Genomic DNA, 21,183 nt, shown 5'->3' with positions numbered 1-21,183 from the left:
TGAGGGATTATGCCAAAAGCATACAATATTATACCATTGTAGAGATACTTGAGGTATCGTTGTCCTAAACAAATAGTTTTATCGTGAAAAATCTCATCAAAATGAAGCAGTATGTGTATAAACACATCTAGCCCCTAATTAGATTATTGATCTACATGTGAAAGAAACTCCATATATTAAATCTTAACGATATTTTCAAAGATAAGGACTAAATTTGTTGCTTAAGAAAAGTAGAAAGGACCAAAATTATTTTTTAACTTCCTATTTTTATTGTTACTTATTTATTTTCTTGGGTTTAAAACACTTTTTTTAAAGAAAAATGAAGTTAAAGAATTAAGGATTAAGGAAGGTGGCTGTTGGTGGCTTTATGTGAGATATGATCACTAAGCAACATAACATATACTTTCAAACTTTGTCCTCTTTACTTTTGGATGTATCAATATTTGCTAAAATATTGATAATCAAATAATTCCCAACAAACCCACATTAATTATTATTCTAGTTTGGTGTCCAAATGAGTGGATTGCTCTTTTGATATAGATATATCATAATTTCACTTGTTTTTAAACAAAAGAGATAATTATGAATGGATGGGAAAAGAAAATAATATATATGCTGAGTATGTCACAAGATGTAATTTAAAGAAAATATGACTGCACAATATGAAAATTCATTTTCCTTTTTGTATGTGGAAAGGAGATGAGTGGTTTCTTCTTTGTTGATTTTGTTTGGATCATATAAATATATATCAGTTATTAGAAGATTGATCCATCGTTACAATTTAAGGAGCAAAAATGAAGTCTGGATGGTTGAGAATGACTATAGAAAATCAAGCTCGACAAGCCTCTAGTGCAAAGTCTGGATTATTGTTGATGCAAATGAAAGCACATATCTTGACAATGATCTCGATGATCAGATCCCTTATTATGTTATATAATGATATGAAAAGAGAAAACTTAACAATTCTAGTTGATCTTGCTTCTGCTACCCGACAAAGAGTTTCATATATAATCAATGACAGAAAATATCGAAACAGTGGACAATAAAACTAATTATAAGAATATATCACTAAAATAATATAGCAACTAACCCATTAAAGGACTTTCCATTCATTTGGCCATAAGAACTCACCTAAGCCAAACAACCCCCAAAAATGTGAAAAATGCCAAATAATCCACAAATCACAAGAAGTTTTGGTCAAACAAACTATGTTTTTCTTCCCAAGTTGAAAGTTCATCAAGCTTTGAAATATTTGAATGCATTTTGTGGTTGAGATTTCTTATGAATTAAATAGGTAATTATACATATATGGAGTGGGCATCTATGAATGTTATCAAAGACAATTGTCCATTTCAAGAAGCCATAAGATGTGAGAACCACAAAAATATTATTTTCTAGCACCTAACTTCTTATGTGTTTCCTTTTACACTTTTTTTTTTTAATTTATAAATATACTTCTTAAATTAACATGCAAAAGATTCAAATAGCATTCAAAAAATTTTTAAGTATGAAAGATGAAGGGTCGAGATTTGAGCATTCGACTGAAAAAAAAAAGTAAGATGACTTAACCATTGAACTATACTCATTCGTATGAATAAGCAGTTATTTAAAAAAAGAAATCATATAAACGAATTTAACTTTATTATATTCAAAGGATGAAAAATAACTACCATTGTCCAATTTCTAAGTAGAATTCACATCCCATCCAAGTGATGGTATGACAAAAGTCTCTAGTCTAAACATACCTTTCATAGGGCACTCACCTAATTGAATCAAAATATAGTAGAACCTAATTAAGCAATAGGACGTAGGTTACATCAAAAAGCTACATGGAGAAGTTTCTAATAATTGGTTTTGCGTTTATGAGTTGTATATTGATTGTCAACTGAAGCATACTCGATTAAGACATTTATGTCTGGTCAAAAGATTATGAGTAATAACTCTGGTTGTTCGCTGTTCAAGAATTTTTGTTTAAGCAGTTCATACCATCCATAACATAATGTTTTGATCTAAGATTTCAATTCTTCCATGTTTCAGCAGTAGTATATTGTTACATGGGATGAACTTATAAAAGCACACGAAACATCTTCTTTTAATCACCTTATTCCCCCACACAATTTTACTCAACAAACAAATTGAAACAAAACCCAACCCATTTTCCACAACTAGAACCAACTAAAACCAAAAGGGAAGTCCAAAGAAACAATCTCCAAAGAGGGAACTTGAGTGAGAAACCCCTTTAATTTCTCCATGATCTCAACAACAAAACAAACAAATGGGAAAAAAAAAGGAAAGTAAAAATAGGAAGAGAGAGGGGTGGGGGAAAAATTGAAATTGGGTTTGAATTTGTTGGTTGGCAATTGGAGTTATTATTGGGACGGATGGGTTAAAAGCGACATGTCGTCAACGTTCCTTCTGCCTCCAAAGGGGAATGAAGGGCATTGCCCTGAGCCTGTGGGGGTGGTGCTTGGCCTTTAGTAGAGACTAATTGGGAGAAATTTGATAAACAAAAACCATAATGGCCGCATAATTAGTACTATTTTGCCCTTTCCTAGGGCTCTGCCACCCCTCACGTGGGGTAACATGCCCTTTCCTCTCTCTCCCCATCGCTTTCAAACTCTCATTTCTCTCTCTCTCTCTCTCTCTATAAAAGCTATCATCTCTCTCTCTCTCTCTCCGTCTAAAAGCTATCATCTTCTTGTTCTTGCCTTGCCTTTCACCGGTGAGTAAAGATATGGAAACTTTTGGCCATCTAATGACGTCTTTTTTCCTAGACAAGAACCGATTTATCTATCTTAATAAAGTTTATCGAGTTTTTTACTTTCGATTTTGATTTGTTTTGATTTTTGTACTTTCAAAATGTTTAATTTATGTACTTTTGAATTTTGTTCAGTTTCGTATTTGTACTTTCTAAACGTTCGTTTTGACCTTTGTATTTTTTATAAGGGACCCTTTTGACCTTTTCATTGTTATTCTTTATCTTTTTTTTTTTTACTACATTGCAATTTTAGCATATGTAGCTATAAGTTTGCATTAAAATATTTTCATGGGATATCGAGTTTTACAGTTAGAATAAAAAAAATGTTTACTTTTTAAAAGTGCATTGGATGTTGTGGAAGTACAAAAACTAAAACGAACAAAAAAACTTAAAAGTACAAAGACAAAAATGCACATTGAAATGATTAAAATGAACCGACGTAAAAAAAATATAAAGGCCAAAATAGGATTTCTTTGACCATAAAAAAAAAAACATTGTTGTTGTTATTTTACCTCCTACCGTTAACTCCACACTTGTTTTCAAACAACTGATGTGGTTGAAGCAATAATATGACTTGCACCAATTTTTATGAGTTGATGCATTTTTAATGTCAAATACTTAACCAAAAGCTAACTAAATATGCAATGTGGCCTTACAAATCTTTTTGGTTGTTAGATCAAGCTAGAGCAAGAGGTCAAAAATATAAAAACCAAATATATAATTTCAATTATTATTATTTCAAAATTATTAATTGCAGGTGTGTTCATAATGTATGATTGTGAAAGGGAAAGTGAAAAGATGTGTTGGGTTTGAATTATAGGTGAAATGACTTCCCTTCTGCCATCTGCCGCTTTGGTCTTCCAAGGCATTCATTTTCTCTTTTTGGACACAAACACTTCATTCATTAGCTTCCTTGGCCCTTTTCTCTTCAATCCATTGTTATTCTTTTCTTTTTCTTTTTTCTTTATATTTTTAAAATGAATATATATCATACTCTTTACTTCCTAATTTTAGACTTTAATGTTTAATATTTTTTAATTTAATCTATCACAATTTGTAAATGTTAGAATTAGTTTATGATAAACTTAAATGGCATCGTAGTCAATCAACTAGCAAAAATTTTGAGAAGGAAAAAAATAAATCCTCCTCCAAATTTATGAGAAATTGGAAAATTTTGTTAAATAAGTTTATAATCAGTCAATATTAAAATTCACTCAGACTAAATTAAAAAATGTTAAAATATAAAAGAATAAGTTGGAACTGTTAACAATAGAGACTAAATTAAAAGCCATTAAAAATATTACCGATAAGATTAATGTTTCCTAATTGATCTAAAGGGAATTTAGCTAGTTTTACATATATTTAATAATTATAAGGACATTAAATTTAAATTAGTTCATGAAATGTGATAATCAAAATTGAATTGCTCTTTAGTTGGGTATTTGAGTTAAGAATTTTTTTTTTAAAAAAAGACTGAATTACTCGATGGATGATAAGATTATCTTCCATTCAACAGAGAATTTAGGCAGTGGGCATAATTTGGAGGACGAAAGCCTAATAGTTGGCTTACTCTTGGCCCTACAGCCAGCAATTTGGGCCCCAGAGAATGACAGGACAAGCATAATGAATTGGAATTCACCACACAAACAACTTTGTGATGAAGCTACTCTTGTGATGGGATTTTTTTTTCTTCTTTGGAAAAGTGTATATAACCCTTAACAAGTTGAACTACGCTTACATTAATTGTGACGAAGAGCTTCGTGGTAGATAAATGGTACGTAAGGGAACTGCTTCAAATATAAAGAGAAGTAGATAGAGGATGGAGGACAAAGAGAGGTGGGAGAGAAATAGCTTTATTTATTTATTCTCTGTGTTCAACAATTGAGCGAGGAAGAATCCAACCATCAATGTCTTATCTACTCAATTATATTTGGATTGACTAGAAAAAAAGAGAATAGAATGTGAATAGATATAAGATCTATGATTTAAAAGTAAGGATAAATTTTAGGTCCTTCGAGTACTGCATTTTCAAGGGAAGATGGAATGAAGCTCCTAAAATGTAAAAACCAAGGAGCAAAAAACAAACTTGGAGAACAATGAAGTTAAGGAAACAAATAACTCAGCACGATGATTAATGTTCATGGCAAAATAGGCTTGAGATGCTCACACTAATGTTAAGACTCTTTCCAAAATACCTAAATGAGAAAATTCCAATCAAAAGCTATTCATATATCCAAATGATTTCTTTCTCAAAAAAAGAAAAAAGTAAAATATATACACATATCCAAAGGATTTTAATTCTCAATCGTACCGAGCCTATAATTCAAAACAGTGTGCCTATAAAGTAACATTCAAGGAGTGTTAACCCCATAGATTGGATTTGTGAATTTGATTATTTAAGGAGACGAGTTTTATAATATCTTACATTACACCAACTCAAGATTATAAAACCTAACAAATTTTTTGTTAGTACGACAAAGGTAGGGCAGATATTAGAAAAACTCATCTTACCAGTTTCAAGTCACGAACCCGCAAACCAAAAAGAGATCATACAAATCCAAGTTTCTAAACACAAGCTAATAATCTCATACTTTACATACCCAAATTTAAAAAATAGAAGAGCATACGTGGAACGAAGTCCCACATTTGTTGTACTAAAGAGTGATAAAAGAGAGGAAAAAGAAAAAAAGATGGTCGACAGGAGAAATTTGAAATAAATGGGAATCGATGAAGCTACTTCTCGGACTTCCTCGTATGAGGCAAATATCATGTAATGTGAGTTGTCAATTGTGACAATAAAGTTATACTAGAGAACCTAACCTCAAAGAAGACTTTTTTTTTCACAAGTCTAAGGTCTAATAATCAATTTAAGCATTGTTATATAGATAAGACACCTATTACCATTTCTAAGGTTGATGATACCTATTACCATCTCTAAGATCTCTAAGCTTGACGGTTCAACCCTCACCCTGCTTAAAAAGGGAAAGAAAAAAGTTTTTTAAGTCTAAAGTCTAATATCGTTTACAACATTAGCAAACAACTTTCCATTTCAATACATGTTATGCCTCTTTGGACCTAGATATGAGCATGTCCAATTCATTGTATTGATGAAATTCAAGCACAAAAGACTAGATCATTCAAACCTTGGCATGAAAAATGGTGTTTGAGCAACATCTTCACGCCGATCCTCCAGTTCGACCTGTCAACAAATTATCCTCAATCCACATCACTTAAAGAAACAAAGTTCCTGGTTCTTACTGTACCAAAAGGTTCATTTTGAGAAGCTAGATGTTGTCTCTTCGAGCACATGGGACCAATTTTGAGTAGAAGGCAGAGTTGGAGAAACATCTGCCTTAAAAAAAGTTGAAAATTTTCAAGATTACTAAAATCGAAGATTAGTCGAGGAAATATCTCAAACTCGAAACCACAAGCAACGACAGATGAGTTACGAAGCAGCATGAAATTGACAGTATCACAGAACATCAAGGGGAAATAATAGACCAATGCTTTTTAATCTCTAGATCATATAAGAAAGAAATAATAAAGAATGTTCTTCAGGGGGGTAAGATTTCTACTCTTCCTAGTACAAAGCACTCCCAACAGAAAGAAAAGACAACTTAATAAATCAATGTGCCCTGTGCCTCACATTCCCTTACAAACCTTAACCCTTTTTTTAAGTCCGATAGAACCCACCATCCTATATAATATCAGAACTTCCATCATAACCTTATAAAAAAAAAAAATAAAGCCTAGTAAATAACACACATAAAATTTTTGGAGAGATTTTTCAAACCATTAACTGCTAAAGCAACAAATATATATATATATATATATATGTATATATATATATATATATATCTTATAAGCAAGCCCCCCAGATCGCTAGTAATCCTTAACTGCTTGACATTTTCCATGTCATTACATTACCTTCTCTTCCAAATATTACATAAACACACCACATAAATTTTAGTAAGAACCTGCACGAAAGAGTGCGAGTGCCCCGATTGCAGTTGAAGGCATTGGCTGCAGGCAACACCTCGGAATGGGACTGCTGATTACTCCCAGACACTAGAAAACGATCTCCAAAAGCCTCTTCTATGAAGGAACAGTTCCACTTACCCCCTAGTTTTGGCTCTCTTCATTCCAAGGCTATTGTGGAAGGGTGACACGGAACTGGACATAGGTGAACCCTCTTCACGAAGTGTGCCATTAAGCATGGCTAGCTCTCGTAGCTGTTGTTTCTTGTAGAAGTCATGCGATTCATCCTAAATATATGATTTAATAGGAGGAAACAAGAAAAATAAATGATATCAGTAAGAAGGAATAAGTCACCAAGCTGGCGATCTAGATGACAAATCTCTGATGCTACTCACTATTGGTTTGAGCAAGTCTTGGAGAATCTCCTTGGCTTGCAGTAGGCGAGCATCAATAATTTCAACTGGCAATTCGGCCTCAACTAGGATATGAAGGGGCTCGTTCAAATGCTCATAACCTGGTTTTCCTCTCATCATTTCTTCCTACAAGACGTGAACAGTAGAATGAACTGGGTGCCCTCATATACTGAAATTTTGATTTTGATCTTTAGTAGAAAAATTGACTACCAGGCATAACAAGGGTGGAAAAAATTTGTGTATGCTAGTTTAGAATTAAAGAAACATTATTGAATACAATAATATATATACTATTTATGCCTTAAGGAGACTAAACAAAGATATTCATATGCACCTCATCTCCCTTAAAAATAATAACCGACGTGACTATGCTACATACGAAATCCTTTTAAATTTCTCTCGTTAGTTAGTGCAAGAAATGTAGAGAGAAAGAGAGGAATGAAAAGAAGCAACAAAATATTTTCCCCACTCAACATGCTAAAGGTCTGGAACAAGCACAATATAGCTAGAGGAAGGGCAGTTGAAGAGTATGTGCTCCAACTTTCCTCTCTACATAAACATCGCTATAACTTTTGGGAGAGAAACAGGCCACAAGATTACTTGGTTGACTTCTGTCAAATGTCCTAACATAAGTGAGGGTATGGAACAAAATATGAAATACAAAAGCGGACTACTTTCATGGGGCAGTTGAGATTCCACGCATGACAATGGACTCAGATCAAGCAGCAGGCACTAGATACAGTCTTCTACCAAGGGTGATTCTCATACACCCATACAGCAACAAGGACAATCTTCCTAGTTGCCAAATTCCTGGCCCCCAAAATTTTGATGAAGCAAAGAGTACTGTTATCCAATTTTATTCAGTGGCTTCTTTCTTCTCTGCTTCCTTCCCAAGGAAATTCGTAATGTTTTTCAACATAGAGAATTCTATACTACCAGTAAAATTAGACATTAGAAACAACAGCCAGCAACAACCAGTAGCTGACTAGATGACATGGGGTGTGTAAAGTCAGGATCCTTTGCCTTCCTACTACTTTAGGGCTTCCTTGTCATAAACCCAATTGTTTGTCCTCAGGATGCCCTACTGTGGAGAAGGTCCAAAAATGTCTCTCCTTTTAAAAAGGGTGTTGGTAATATGGCCTTGGCAAAATGGCTGTGACGGTTCCCTTTGGAATAAATGCTCTCTGGATGGGGTTATAGAGACAGAGAATAAGTATGATTCTCATCCAATCATCCTCCTTTTCTATGTTTTCTAAATTTGGAATTGGAAAGGCTCGACTAACTACTTTTTGGGAGGGAGAGAGTATTGGGTGGGAGATAATCCCCTTTGCATATTGAAATTCTCTGTTTCTTATCAAAAAAAAAAAAAAAAATCCCCTTTGCATTCCTTTCCCCCGTTCTATGAAGTTAGTGTGTGGCTTTTTCCTCCCTTGTGTGGATGGATTCCACCTTGTATGTACTGCCTTGTATGTACTGTTACAATTCTTGTCACCTGCTGTCCAATGGGAGAACTTATTGTGTTTTTTCATTACTTTCTCTATTTTTGTTGTCACCCTAGTATTGGGGAATTCCATTTATAGATTCTTAATTCTTGGGGTTGGGGTTGTAGGTTCTTTTTGGCTCTTTCGTGTGATCCCGCCCTTCCAGACATAATATAATCCTGGCTATGGAAGGTTATACTTATAATGTCCAAAAAGCTCAATTTTTTTTTTTTTGGCAAGGGCTAGATAGGAGGATTAATACTGCTGATCTTATCTACAAAACCAATAATCCTGATCATATCTTTTGGCATTCTTCTATGTTGTTAAGGCCATAGTAATGCATTTTTTATAAGAGCACTCGTGAAAATCTAGATCACACTCCATGAGGTTTCAAGTTTGCATGTACAATTTAGGATACCTTTCGAAGACACTCAACATGTATTTACCTCGTAAAAAGAGTGTTGCTTAATGATGGAGGAGACCCTATTTCACCTATCATTTCAGGACAAAGGGTTGCCCTTTGGTGTGCAAGCCTTTTACCCATTGTATATAATATTTGGCTTAAAAGGAATAAGAGAATTTTTGGAGATGTTGAGTGTCTTTGGGGGAAGTGGCAGTCTACGACTAGGTATTGTGTCACTAGTTTCTTTCACAGATTCCTTGCAGCTCGAAAAAAGGAAAGCAATGATTTCTGAATTGAGAGACGATCAGGGCACTTCATTAATCAATCCAAGTGAAATTGAAGCTGAAATCGTATCCACTCTTTGAGAATCTGTACTCTAGAAGGTCTGGCCCTCGTTTCTCTCCAAGGGGAGTTTAAATGGAGACCTATTTCCTATTCTGTCAGATCATGGCTGGAGAGAAGCTTCGAGGAAGTAGAAATCGGGTCTGCATTAAATGGCCTAAGGAAGAATAAAGCCCCGGACCCGACGGTTTCGCAACAGAATTTCAAATCACTTTTTGGAAGTACTTAAAGCCGGATTTAATTCATATGTTTCAAGAGTTTCACCAAAATGGGCACCTCAATGCTGATGTTCTTCAAAGGAAGCTCTCTGCCTCCTGTTTATAGCCTAGCCTTCAATTTGTGCACTTTGTCAAGCTAATGGGGAAAACTTGCTCCATATATTTTTCCAATGTCCTTTTGCCCTCCACTGTTCGATTTTGTTATTCAAGGAATTCAACTTACCATGGGTCTTTAGCAATATATATATTTTTTTTTGATAGGACACATAGAAATGCATTAGAAAAGGACCCAAAAAGATGGTCAAAACAACCTAGAGGCGAAGGGTTGAGGAAACCCTCCCCAAAAGACTATACAATCACCACTTTCCAATCTTGCATAATCAAAGAAAGACTATGATTACAAAAAACCTTCTTGTGTATAGAAGCCCACCAAGAAGCCGTATTCTTAATATTCACAAACAAAGAATCTATCAAAGTCCTTTTGTCTTCAAAAATTCTACTATTCCTTTCCCGCCAAAGGAGCCAAAGGACGGCCCTAGCTGCACAATTCCATAGAATAAAAACCTTTCCCTTGAGGGCATTCCCCCCAAAACCTTCTGTGATAAAATCGTCGATATTCCTCGAAAAGTAAAAGGAGAAGTCTAGCATAGAGGCTACATAATCCATGCTTTGGAAGCAAAGTGACAATGCATGAATAGGTGATCCACATTTTCAGAATTCTGCCAGCACAAGCCACAACCAGTTGGAGAAAGAGACCAATAGGGAAGCTTCTTTTGAATTTTATCGGCCGTGTTTGTACCTCTATAGAAAAGAGTCCATAGGAAGAATTTGACCTTCTTGGGTACTTTGAAGTTCCAAATAATGGCAGCAGTAGCCGAATTCAGCTTGGGAGATGGGACCGTAATGGCCATAACAGCTGATTTAACAGAAAACACCCCTTTGCTGTCTGCTTTCCACCAAATTTTATCATTGCCTTGGCCAATAATCACTCCATCCAGCTTCTGTGTGAGGACGGCCCAGCTATCCACCTCTCATTCAAAAAGGTTTCTCCTCATTCCTAAATCCCAAGTACCTGCTTCTGAAAGCCAGCAATCCCTTATCTTCTTTCCTTTTTTGTTTGAGATCCCGTAGAGTTCAGGGAAGGAAGTTGAAAGGGGAAATGAGTCAATCCAAGTGTCTTCCCAAAATCTAACACTCTCCCCCAAAGAGACTTTGTAAAAAATGTGTTTGGAGAAAGTTGATCTTGTGCCTTGGATGTCTACACATGGTCTGCCAATCGAGAACCCTCCTGAAAAGGTTGAGAACCAGCCATTTGCTTCCACCCCATATATGGAGGCGATTCCTCTCCTCCATAAGCAGTTTCTCTCGACTGCAAACTGCCACAGCCACTTCATAAGAAGGCCTTTGTTTCTAAGGGAAAGAGAGCCGACTCCTAAACCTCCTCGTTGGTGAGGTAGGGCTGCAGAAGACCATTTGACTAAGTTTCCCACCGGCCTATATTTACCTCCATTCCGAATGAAATCCCGCATAATCTTTTCCATCGAAGAAATAACAGATTTTGGGGCTTTTAGGATGGAAAAGTAATAGATGGGAATACTATTAAGAACGGATTGAGCCAAAGTAAGGCATCCCCCTTTCGAAATCGTGAGAGACCTCCAATTTTGAAGACTTTTGTGCATCTTTTCCACCACCGTTTGTTGTGGTTAAATGCAATCAAAGCTTTGATCTATGAGTTTTGGTATGAAAGGAACCTCAGAATCTTCAAGGATCGTTGCAAACCCCCGCTTGATCGGTTCAGCTTGGCTAAGTTTAAGGCTTCACAATGGTGTTCCATGTCTTCTTTGTTTGAAAATTATTCTCCTTCACTTATCTGTTTTAATTGGGGAGCTTTTAGTTTATCTCTTAACCTTTGAGTTTACTTTGTTATCTGTTATCTTTTATATTTTTTTTCTTCTTTTGCTTATTTCACTCTTTCGAGGGGTTGTATCTTTTAACATTTTCATTCCTTTTCATTAATTCAATGATTCAATGAGAAGTCTGTTTCTTGTTCAAAAAAGAATTCTGTAATCGCCCTTTGTCTCTCATCCTTAACAACTAGAGCCCCTTTATGTAATCTCCCGTCCCAATTTTTTGTACAGGCTCCTCCTATAGTGGACTCTTCTCCCTCTGTATTGTTCATTTGTCATTTTCTTAAAAAGCTCTCCTTCTCCACTTCAAGCCTATTTAGATAAAGATTAAAAAAGACTTTTAAGTCCTTATGCTCAACCTTCATTTCAAATATGGTTTGTACACTTGTAAAAAATTACATGATTAAAGCTTACATGACATGTGAATCTCTCCCCATTGATACCTTATGTGTCTCTCCCCATTGGTGCCAAATTTGCAAGGGTAGCTCCGAAACACAGCAACATGTAATTGATTTTGCTGCACTTTTCTGCGGTATGATTTTGACAAAGTTCGGGTGGTTTGTGGTTCTTCCAACAATCCCACACGTCTCCTAGAAATTGTTCTAGTGCATCCTTTCAAAAAGGAAAAGAAGCCCCTTTGGTTGAACTTCATTAGAGCCTTCTTATCAAGAAAGGAATCAAAGAATAGGAGCTACCTTTTGATCGGTTTCTGATATTATAATTTATTTGGTCGTTTCTTGGAGTAAATGTTCCTTGATGTTTCATTACTATAGCTTTTCTTCTCTTTTATTCAACTGAAGGAGGTTTTTTTTAGACTCCCTTGAAGAGAGGGTTTCCCCTATAATTTCAAACCATCAGTCCTGATCCCGTGAAGGTGAGCTAACACCAAAACCCTGTCCTCAATTCGGAAAATTGTTTCTTAAAAAAAAAAAAAAAAAGCTTACATAACATTTCCACCCTTAGAGGAATAATAAAAATCCAACCGGACAAGTTTTTTGGAAACTGTGGCTTGATTGATGAACTCCATGATATGACATTTTGTTTTAATGATGTATCAATCGAACAAACCATGGGTTGAAAAGCAAAAATGGGGCTAAGGAGTCATCAATTGGACTAAAAAATGGGAATAGAACTTGCAAAAAGGGGATTAGATAGGCTTGCAAAAAGGGGATTAGATGGGCTTGCAAATAAATGGATTAGAGGCTCGCTAATAATTAGTACAACTAAGAAATTGTCTTCATGATATAAGTTATAACCAACATAATTCTTCTGCCTAACTCCTAAGTAACAGGTCCCTCTCCTCCTTTAATCCATCTGCAAATTAGATTAAGCCTACTGAAAAAGAACCTAACTACCACTATTTCAAAATCAAATTCCATGACCCTCTCTCTACTTGTCAACCAAAATAATCCCTTACAACTTATCCATATTCAAATTCTTCAATCAATATGGTCTGGGCTAGTGGACTTCCATGTCATGAAAATTAAAAGCCATCATGATTATGAAGTTCATTGTCACATGTACAAACGTGTCATGTGAGATTTCTGCACCACTCACTAATGGTAGGGATGTGAAATAAGTTTTGATCAAGGGTAAGAGACAAGAATGGAAATATAAAGCACATTGTAAGAACCCCCTAATGGTTACTTACAATGTAGTCCTTGAATTGTTAATTTGATCGACTACACTTTGTTGCATCATCCCCCAATGTAATATTTTAAATTTGCCTTAAACCTAAAGGAAAATTAGGATACTCACCCCTAAGTTATTAATACAGGCATACAGCTACAATTTAGTACCAAATTTTTAATTCTTAATTCGGTTCGTTACAATTGTCGCATCATCCCCCTAACTTTTCCTTGAACCTAAAAAGATATCATAAAATCTTGAAGAACATTTTAAATTCTAACGACTCTTTTGTTTGTAGTGTACAACATTTGGGTGGTGTTCAAACTACAAAGAACTCTTTTGTAACTATAGCCTATCAATGATTAATAGCAATGAGAAGAGAAGGCCTTTCTTTGATAGTTCTTCTTTGGGAGGGTGTTCTCTCTACCCCTGCCCTTAGAGGCCTTCCATTGATAGTTCTTCTTCAGTAGGGGGTTCTCTCTGACCTGCCCTCAGACCATCCTCTTTTGTGTATAAACCATGTGAAGAGAGGGGGCAAGGCTCCCATGGAGAGCCAAACATCTTCAAGCATGCCACAACAACAAATTAATTTATTTCCAATCTGTTTCCTATAATTCACCGCAGAACTATTAATTTAGTCCCAAATATTTCGAATTTATCTTGAATAAAGGGTGAGGTTACAGAAATTGAGAGGAAGGTAGAAATTCATCATAAAATTTATGTTAAAACTATGATTCAAACCCATTAGTTCAGTACTTTTGTTAATTAAAAATTAAAACTAAGTAACGAGAGAAACATTTGTGATTTAATTATGTAAATTTAAAATTAATGAAATCTTAATGTGAAAAATGAGTAATATTAATGAATTAAGTTTTTACATAGAGAATGAAACTTGTATTATAAACAAAAGCAATAAAAAAAAGGGAGATGAAATATCTCCACCAGGCCAAGCGAAATACAGAAAGAAACTCCCAAGATCTGCAACAACTAATAATTACATATAATCTTTCAAATAGATTTTAAAGAAATAATCAAAAAAGAGATTTGATGAGGGAACTAAAACAAGTATGATTATTTTTCTATTAATAAACAGATTTAATTAAATGTTAAATAGTTTATCATGCTTTATCAAAAATTAACCAATGAAACAAATTTGAGGACGTCGGAGAGGCTAAAGGAGCTCTGAGATTTTGAAACAAGAAAAAGAAAACAAAAAATGACAATAGGGGCACGAGATAAAGAAAATTGACGGGAGGAATAAAAGGGGAAGAATTTATACAAGAGACATATCTGGAAGAGTTGACTTGGTTTTGAGAAAATTTAAGAAAATAAATATATGAGAGGATGGTCTAATCTGTCCTCCCTAAGTGTACAATTATTCTAAAAAAAATCACAGAAAAGTTATCAAATTTAGAGATATGAGATGTGTTGCAACAATTCTCTTTTTTCATTCCCCTGGTTATGACAATTTGTGCAATAGAAAAATATTAAATCTAAACAGATTTAATGAAATAAGTTATTCAATTTAGTAGAAAAAGTGACATTGCAACTCTTCTTGAGGTGGGTGCAATTGATCAAGTTTGAAGTTCAAAGACTGAAGTGTGAAGTGTGACCATCCTAAAAGTTTAGGGTTAGATTTTGTAATTTTCCCTAAATTATTATTATTATTATATTATATAATCTAGATTAACTGCCCAAATGTAATTTCATGTATCATGACATGGATACATGCAAAATATTTTATAACAGAATCATGACATGCAACATACAGGAAAGTGAAAATTTTGTAATAAATTACCCTAGCTGGATCCTTAATGCTGCCACGCCCTCTGATCAAAACTCGGCAATCGGTGCTTGCCTCCACTCGCTTGAGAGAGTTTCCTCTAGGTCCTAGGAGGCGGCCGACAAAGTTATACTATAAACAGAAGTTCATTTCAGTTCCATTAGCAAAATAAGGTGAGCAAGGGAAAAGAAGGAAAAAGAAAATAAATATATTATAAGAAACAGACAAACAGATAAACATGCGTTCAATGCTTACATTAGGGTAGTTGTCAACAGGAACATCTACTCTGATGGTTCTCTTCACAATAAGACCTGATGAACTACCTTGGGAACTTAGCCAGTTTTGTGCTGATGAGGGTTGTAATAAACCTGACATCTGCATATCATAACATAATATAGAGTTCAAACCAGCAAATTACATGAATACAATCATCCCACTTAAGACATGGGAAATTTTCAGAAACAGTTCATATCAAAGCATAGATTTGAGGACAGCGATCCAGGGGAAAGAATGCTGAACACAACACCTACATACCTTGTGAAAGAACAGCAAAGTCATGCATAGAAAGTGAGATATATATTGGTCCTCAAAGCACTAAAGAAGTATATGGAATCCCAGAACCATCACAAATGTGCTAGTGCATACATGAATTCCTCTTGGGGCCACTTCTTTATCTATTTTAAAATTCCAAATGTGCCCAACCAAATAAAGGTTTCTTGAAAAGTTCCTTCACCAAGATAGATAAGGGATAAATCAATCTTAACTAATGAGTCAGCACTCTATATTATAATATTAGACCCTTGCCACTATAAAAGGTCCATCTGAATCAACCAAACTAAGTACTAAAACATAGGGTTTCTGTCACACATAAAAACAATTTCGAAAGTAAGCCCTCAGAATTTAATGGACGTTGAGACCTTGATTATCAAGATGGCTGAAGCTGAAGGTGAAGTTTGTTAGAACTAGATAACTAAAAATTAAATACATAAGTGAAAAACTAAGTCTCATTTCTTGAGAGAAGCTGTCCCCAAGTGAGATTAGATTATGTGCACTCAAGTAAATGTTATGAGTTAGCAGAAAAAAAAAATGTAAAAGTTTGTGTCAGAAATGCTTCTGTAAGTACAGTAAATTAGATGGACAGTAAGGTTATGTTAATGGTTAGTATCCGTACTTCTGATTGAAACCGTGATGGCCATCCATTCATGTCAGCGCCTCCGTTTGAAAATATTCCTCCAGAAGCCAGGGGGCTAGCATGTTCAAGCCCACTTTGACCTAAAACTGATGCCTTCCCCAATAGTGTGGTTACACGCAATATTTCTGCTCCAAAAATGTCAATTTTCAAGAACAAGATGTACCAGTCAGCGCATTTGTTAAAAAGTTAGCAGTTACCACATAATGGACACACAACAAGGTGTTTTTTTTTTCTTTTAACTTTTTAAGTCAGTGAAAAAATATCCTTCATAAATAAAATTAAAGTTAAAAATAATAATAATCAAATTGCTTCAACCCGAAGCCTACGTAGCAATATTAATATGTAATATTGCTACATAAATGCCTAAACAGCAAAATCATGAAATGTATAGGCCGCAGAAACTCAAGATCAATGAATAAAACAGAAATGAAAGGAAAAAGGTAGCAGAGGTAGGAAAAAATCACCATAATCTCCAAATAATTGCTAAGACAATTTGGTATTTTAGAATTTCCATCAAGTCATGGACTAAATCAAATTTAACCATGAAAGACAAGTATACAAGGACAGATAGAAAGGTAGGAAGGAAGCAAGAATTTTTAGAAACAGATCAGTTCTCAATGACCCCAAGAAAACGGACTCGCAACTGCATGAAAAATATATTAGACTTGCAACCAAAACTCTGGATAACTTCACTAAAGCACTTACATGTGGGCTTGTATCTAAACTCGTAAGCTTCTAGATCAATCCAAAAAATGTAGGACATAGACAAACAATGTAACATGAAATGAAAAAAAAAAAAAAAACTGTTTAGACTATTAGGGATGGCTGGTCAATATTCGAGATAGTGAGAACTTGATTCAGAGACATTTAATCACACTCCTGCAAACTTAAATATCCAAGGTATTAGCAGAAAATCTAAACAATTAGCAAGCATAATCAATGAAGTTAGATGTATGGTTGCTCGTCATATTAAATCATCGAATTTAGTGTCTCTTAGATCAGTTGTGTCACGCCTATATATCAAACGACCGTGCTCGGCAATAGCACCTCATCCCCAAGATTTCCAGCACATCAACCAAATGAGAAACAACGATGCAAGCAAACTATTTCATGAACGTTGAGGCTACAAAGTTCACCTTGGCTCAGCAAGCGGTAACTATTAGGGAGCACAGGCATAAACGGACTAAGTTTCTGTCGCTCTGCCAATAACTCAGAGAGATACCTGTGAAAAAAAGGCAAAAGGAAAAAAGAAATGTAATCAGCTAAATGGTAATACGATACAATTAGTGAATTAGGCCACAGAAAAAAAGATCTCCCGAAATTACATATGCTAAGCAAACATTTGCAAGAATCCAAATACTAACCACATAGTTTTAATTTCACAACCTAAACAGCACTCAAATTCGATAAAGAAAAACTGAGTAGCAACTTTGAACAACGAACGAAGCAATAACAGAATCCAAAGGGCGAAAGAAGCTTAGATCTCACAGAAACAACTAAAAACCAGATAACCAAACAAGAAAGCACATAAAACAAGTGAGATATTCAATTCAACTAGTCCAAGTCCAAAACAAAACAGTTCAAGAGCAAGCAACTAGTCAGTTAGCAGGTCCGATTAGTAACACACAACTACCGATCACACTAAATCAACTCCACCATCGATCATCCAAAATCCACAAACAAAAAACAAAGTGATCCAGAAAAAAAAACAACAAACACAACACAGATCGGTAAACACAAATCACAGATCTCACAGAGCAATAAACAAACAACCAAAAAGAAAAAGGCAAAAAGGTAGATAAGAAGAGATGAGGAGATTGATTACTTTTCTTGCTCGAGTAGAGCAGCAGCAGATGCAGAGGAGGGAGAGCGGAGACCAGGAAGGTGAGGAGAGTGAGGAGCCGAGGGAGAGGGAGAGAACGCCATGTACATCCCTCCAGCAGACGACGTCATTTCTCTCCCCTCAGAGACGAACATGGATATGGAGACGGCCAGGTTTTCGATTCGGCGGCGGCGGTGGCGGTGCGGTGGCGGTGGCTGAGGCACCAGACGCTGTAATCAAATCTGGCGTCGGTGGAAAAATTATGCACACTACACCTGTTGCCCTTCTTCTCTATCTATAAGTATTTAATTTTAAAAATATTTATATTAATATATAAATTTTTTGTGTTACACATATACACCGGAATATTTCCTGTAAGTTCGTGATTTTTTTTTCATTATTTATATTCACATTTTTCAAGTTAATAGTTCTGACACCGCATTCAGTGACCAAAGAGACGAGGGGACTGCGGAGGAGGGACCCATACATTTTTTTATATATTTTTTTATTAATAATTCAATGACAATAAATTAATTAATTCTTTTTAATTAATTAATAATAACACGTTTCGCTTTTGCAATGTAAAAGAAGGTGTGGGAGTGGGATGGGGAGATGTTCAACTATATTTTTTTCACAAGCTTCTTTCTTCCCTGTGAGAAAAAAAAAAAAGAGATTAAATGAGTAAAATATGTATCATCCATTATGTAATTTTTTCCTTATTATTTCTCAACACAAAGATTAAAAAAAAATGAAGGGTGTTTAATATAGTTTCATATTAAAAAAAAAAGTCATGTTTTAATAATTTTCTACTAAAATAGCAAAAAATTAGTTCACCAGATTTTAGAATCTTTCGGCTAAATGACAATTTATAAGTATTTGAGCTTTAACTTATTTATTATATGAATAATAGACCGCTTCTCTTCCCAGCCAACCACAATCAACAAGTCATTTTGATTTACAAGATAAAAAAAAAATTTGTTTTCAAAAGTGGCCTTTTATAAGTTTGAAAAATGTTTTTTAATTAAAAAATAAAAGAAAACATACCTGTTTTTTAAAAACATAGAGGAGAAAACCAATTTGATTATCAAATAACCTTAAATTTTTAAAAATTTGAATACGGAGGCATAATTGTAGACTTTATTTACACTCGGTTGCAAGCTGATTCGACAGGTTAAAATATATTTGATCCATATACTTTCGAAATATTCGTTTTGGTCCCTATACTTTTAATTTTAGTTCATTTTAGTTATTGTACTTTCGAAATGTTCATTTTGGTTTTTGTACTGTGACCATTTTGGCCCTTAATTTTATTCTTAATCTAATTTTTTTCTATCACAATTTCAACCCGACGTTAAAATCAATATATTTCTTAAAATGTAAACATTATTTTATACTAAAAAGTTTCCATTGTGTGTAAAATTTGTATTAACATTTTGCAATAAGGGATTAAAATGATCACTTTTTTAAAAAATACAAGGACCAAAATGAACATTTTCAAAATACATGAACTAAAATGAGCTAAAATTTATAGTACAGGGACCAAAACGAACCTTTCAAAATACGGAGACTAAAATGACCCGAAACTGAAAATACAGGGACCAAAATCGTATTTTAACCTTTCTAAAATTAAATACTTCAAGCACTACTTTTAAAAATTATCTCAAACTATGATAGTAATAAATAATAACAACTATAATCGGTTAATCAAACATAAGATACATGAAATGAGCAAGGTATTAAATAACCAAGTCTAAAGAAAATAGTTAGTAATTAGTGGATTAGATTACTAAATCGACTACCACTACTTTATTTTCTTAATTAATCTTCTACACACTTTTTCGTACTATTTTATTTTTTATTTATGCATTTTGTTCTTCAACATCTTTCCATGCATCTTTTATATTTCGTAAGGGTGTGTTTTGTATACTTTTGTTTATGACAAACAAAAAAAAGTACATATTTTTATTTGTATTGTTTTGTTAAAATTTTAGAGAAGGAAAAATGTGTTTAGACTCATTAAACTGTTTTTTTTACAATAATAAACAATTATTAGAGAAATTTTAAAAACAAATAAAAAGTATTTAAAAGAAATGATTCAATTAATAAGCGTTTTACAATCGAACTCACAGCTTTTTGATTGGAGGTATGTGTCAATTACCGCTGAACTATACTCACTTTGGTGAACATTTCACTCTTTAATGTACATTGAGTGCCTCAAACACTCATTTTTATTGTCTCATTTCTTAATTTGTTACGACACATGCTTTATTTCTTTCATTACTCCCCACATTTTTTCTTATTAAACTTGTTTGGTTAGATTTTCCGCCATTAATTACTCTCTACACACATCTTTTCTCACTTTCACACGCATCTTCATCTCAAAATCCCATCTAAACTGATAATATTGTTTGTGACTAATTAGGTATTACAGTTAAGAGAACTTGAGTACATTTTACAAAGAAAGACCTACATAAGAGAAGCAAACACTCTGACACAAGTTAGTTTAAGCTCAACTTTAATATAAAGTTCGAGATAGAATGCGATATCTGATACGGAAGTGAGATCCTCTATTTATAAGTTTGGGATCCAACAAGTCATCCGACAAATGATTATTTGTGTCGTTTCGCAGGTTGGATTTATCGGGTGTCTATAGTCGAACCTAGGTCATACCTTCATTGTAGGAGAGAATTGTTGCAGCGTTTGCGGCTAAGTATGGAAGGTCAATCCTGTCTGAGGTGGCCTTTAGATAAGATCTTAACCTTGTGATCATCCTCCGTTCTCCACATGGCAAGACTATTTTCCTACCTCTAACAAATATCATTTCAATGTTCTGCCAATCGATATTAATGACCAATATTAAATATAAATACAATAAAAGTTATTAAATGAATATTTTTTTTAAAACTCAAGACTAATGTTGTATTTGGTGCCTCGGATTTTGAAGGAATTCAAAATCATGATAGATTTCAAATGAATTCCATTGTTTGATAGCACATGATTTTGAATAATTTGAAATCTTATTGGTTTCAAATCCTATTTTTACTTAAAAAAATTTCCAGATCAAAATGGTCGGATTTTACAAGGTTTGATAGACTTTCGAAGTAAATTACTTATTTAAACTCGTCATATTATAATTTTTAATTAATAAATTTAGAATAAAAGCCTAAATCAGTAAAATTTCTATTTTCTTTTCATTTCCAGTGAACATCCAAACAAATAAATCTAATTTAATTCGTTTCAAATCATTCTCGTACCAA

General features: G+C 34.2%; 1 protein-coding gene across 2 annotated transcripts; it reads right to left on the bottom strand.

Annotated features, from left to right (window-relative positions):
- Positions 1-6,251: 6,251 nt before the first annotated feature.
- On the bottom strand, positions 6,252-18,232 carry LOC111010397 (KH domain-containing protein At5g56140). 2 transcript variants are annotated; one of them, XM_022283784.2, is made up of 7 exons: positions 17,930-18,225; positions 17,241-17,326; positions 16,084-16,229; positions 15,168-15,287; positions 14,928-15,044; positions 7,132-7,275; positions 6,252-7,023 (listed from the first exon to the last, which is right to left on the bottom strand). In XM_022283784.2, exons 1-7 carry the CDS (start codon positions 18,079-18,081, stop codon positions 6,874-6,876), a joined length of 915 nt encoding a protein of 304 aa, XP_022139476.1. In that variant the 5' UTR covers positions 18,082-18,225; the 3' UTR covers positions 6,252-6,873. The 2 variants fall into 2 exon arrangements, with proteins under 2 accessions (XP_022139476.1, XP_022139477.1); XM_022283785.2 differs by lacking the exons at positions 6,252-7,023; positions 7,132-7,275 and adding an exon at positions 13,287-13,690 and having other exon boundaries at positions 17,930-18,232.
- Between the last annotated feature and the right edge of the window lie 2,951 nt (positions 18,233-21,183).

This window comes from Momordica charantia (genome assembly GCF_013281855.1).
Source record: "Momordica charantia cultivar OHB3-1 chromosome 11 unlocalized genomic scaffold, Mcharantia_2.0 BLBB01000011.1, whole genome shotgun sequence".
Classification (NCBI taxonomy): Eukaryota; Viridiplantae; Streptophyta; class Magnoliopsida; order Cucurbitales; family Cucurbitaceae; genus Momordica; species Momordica charantia.
This window is presented reverse-complemented; position numbering and strand designations above follow the sequence as displayed.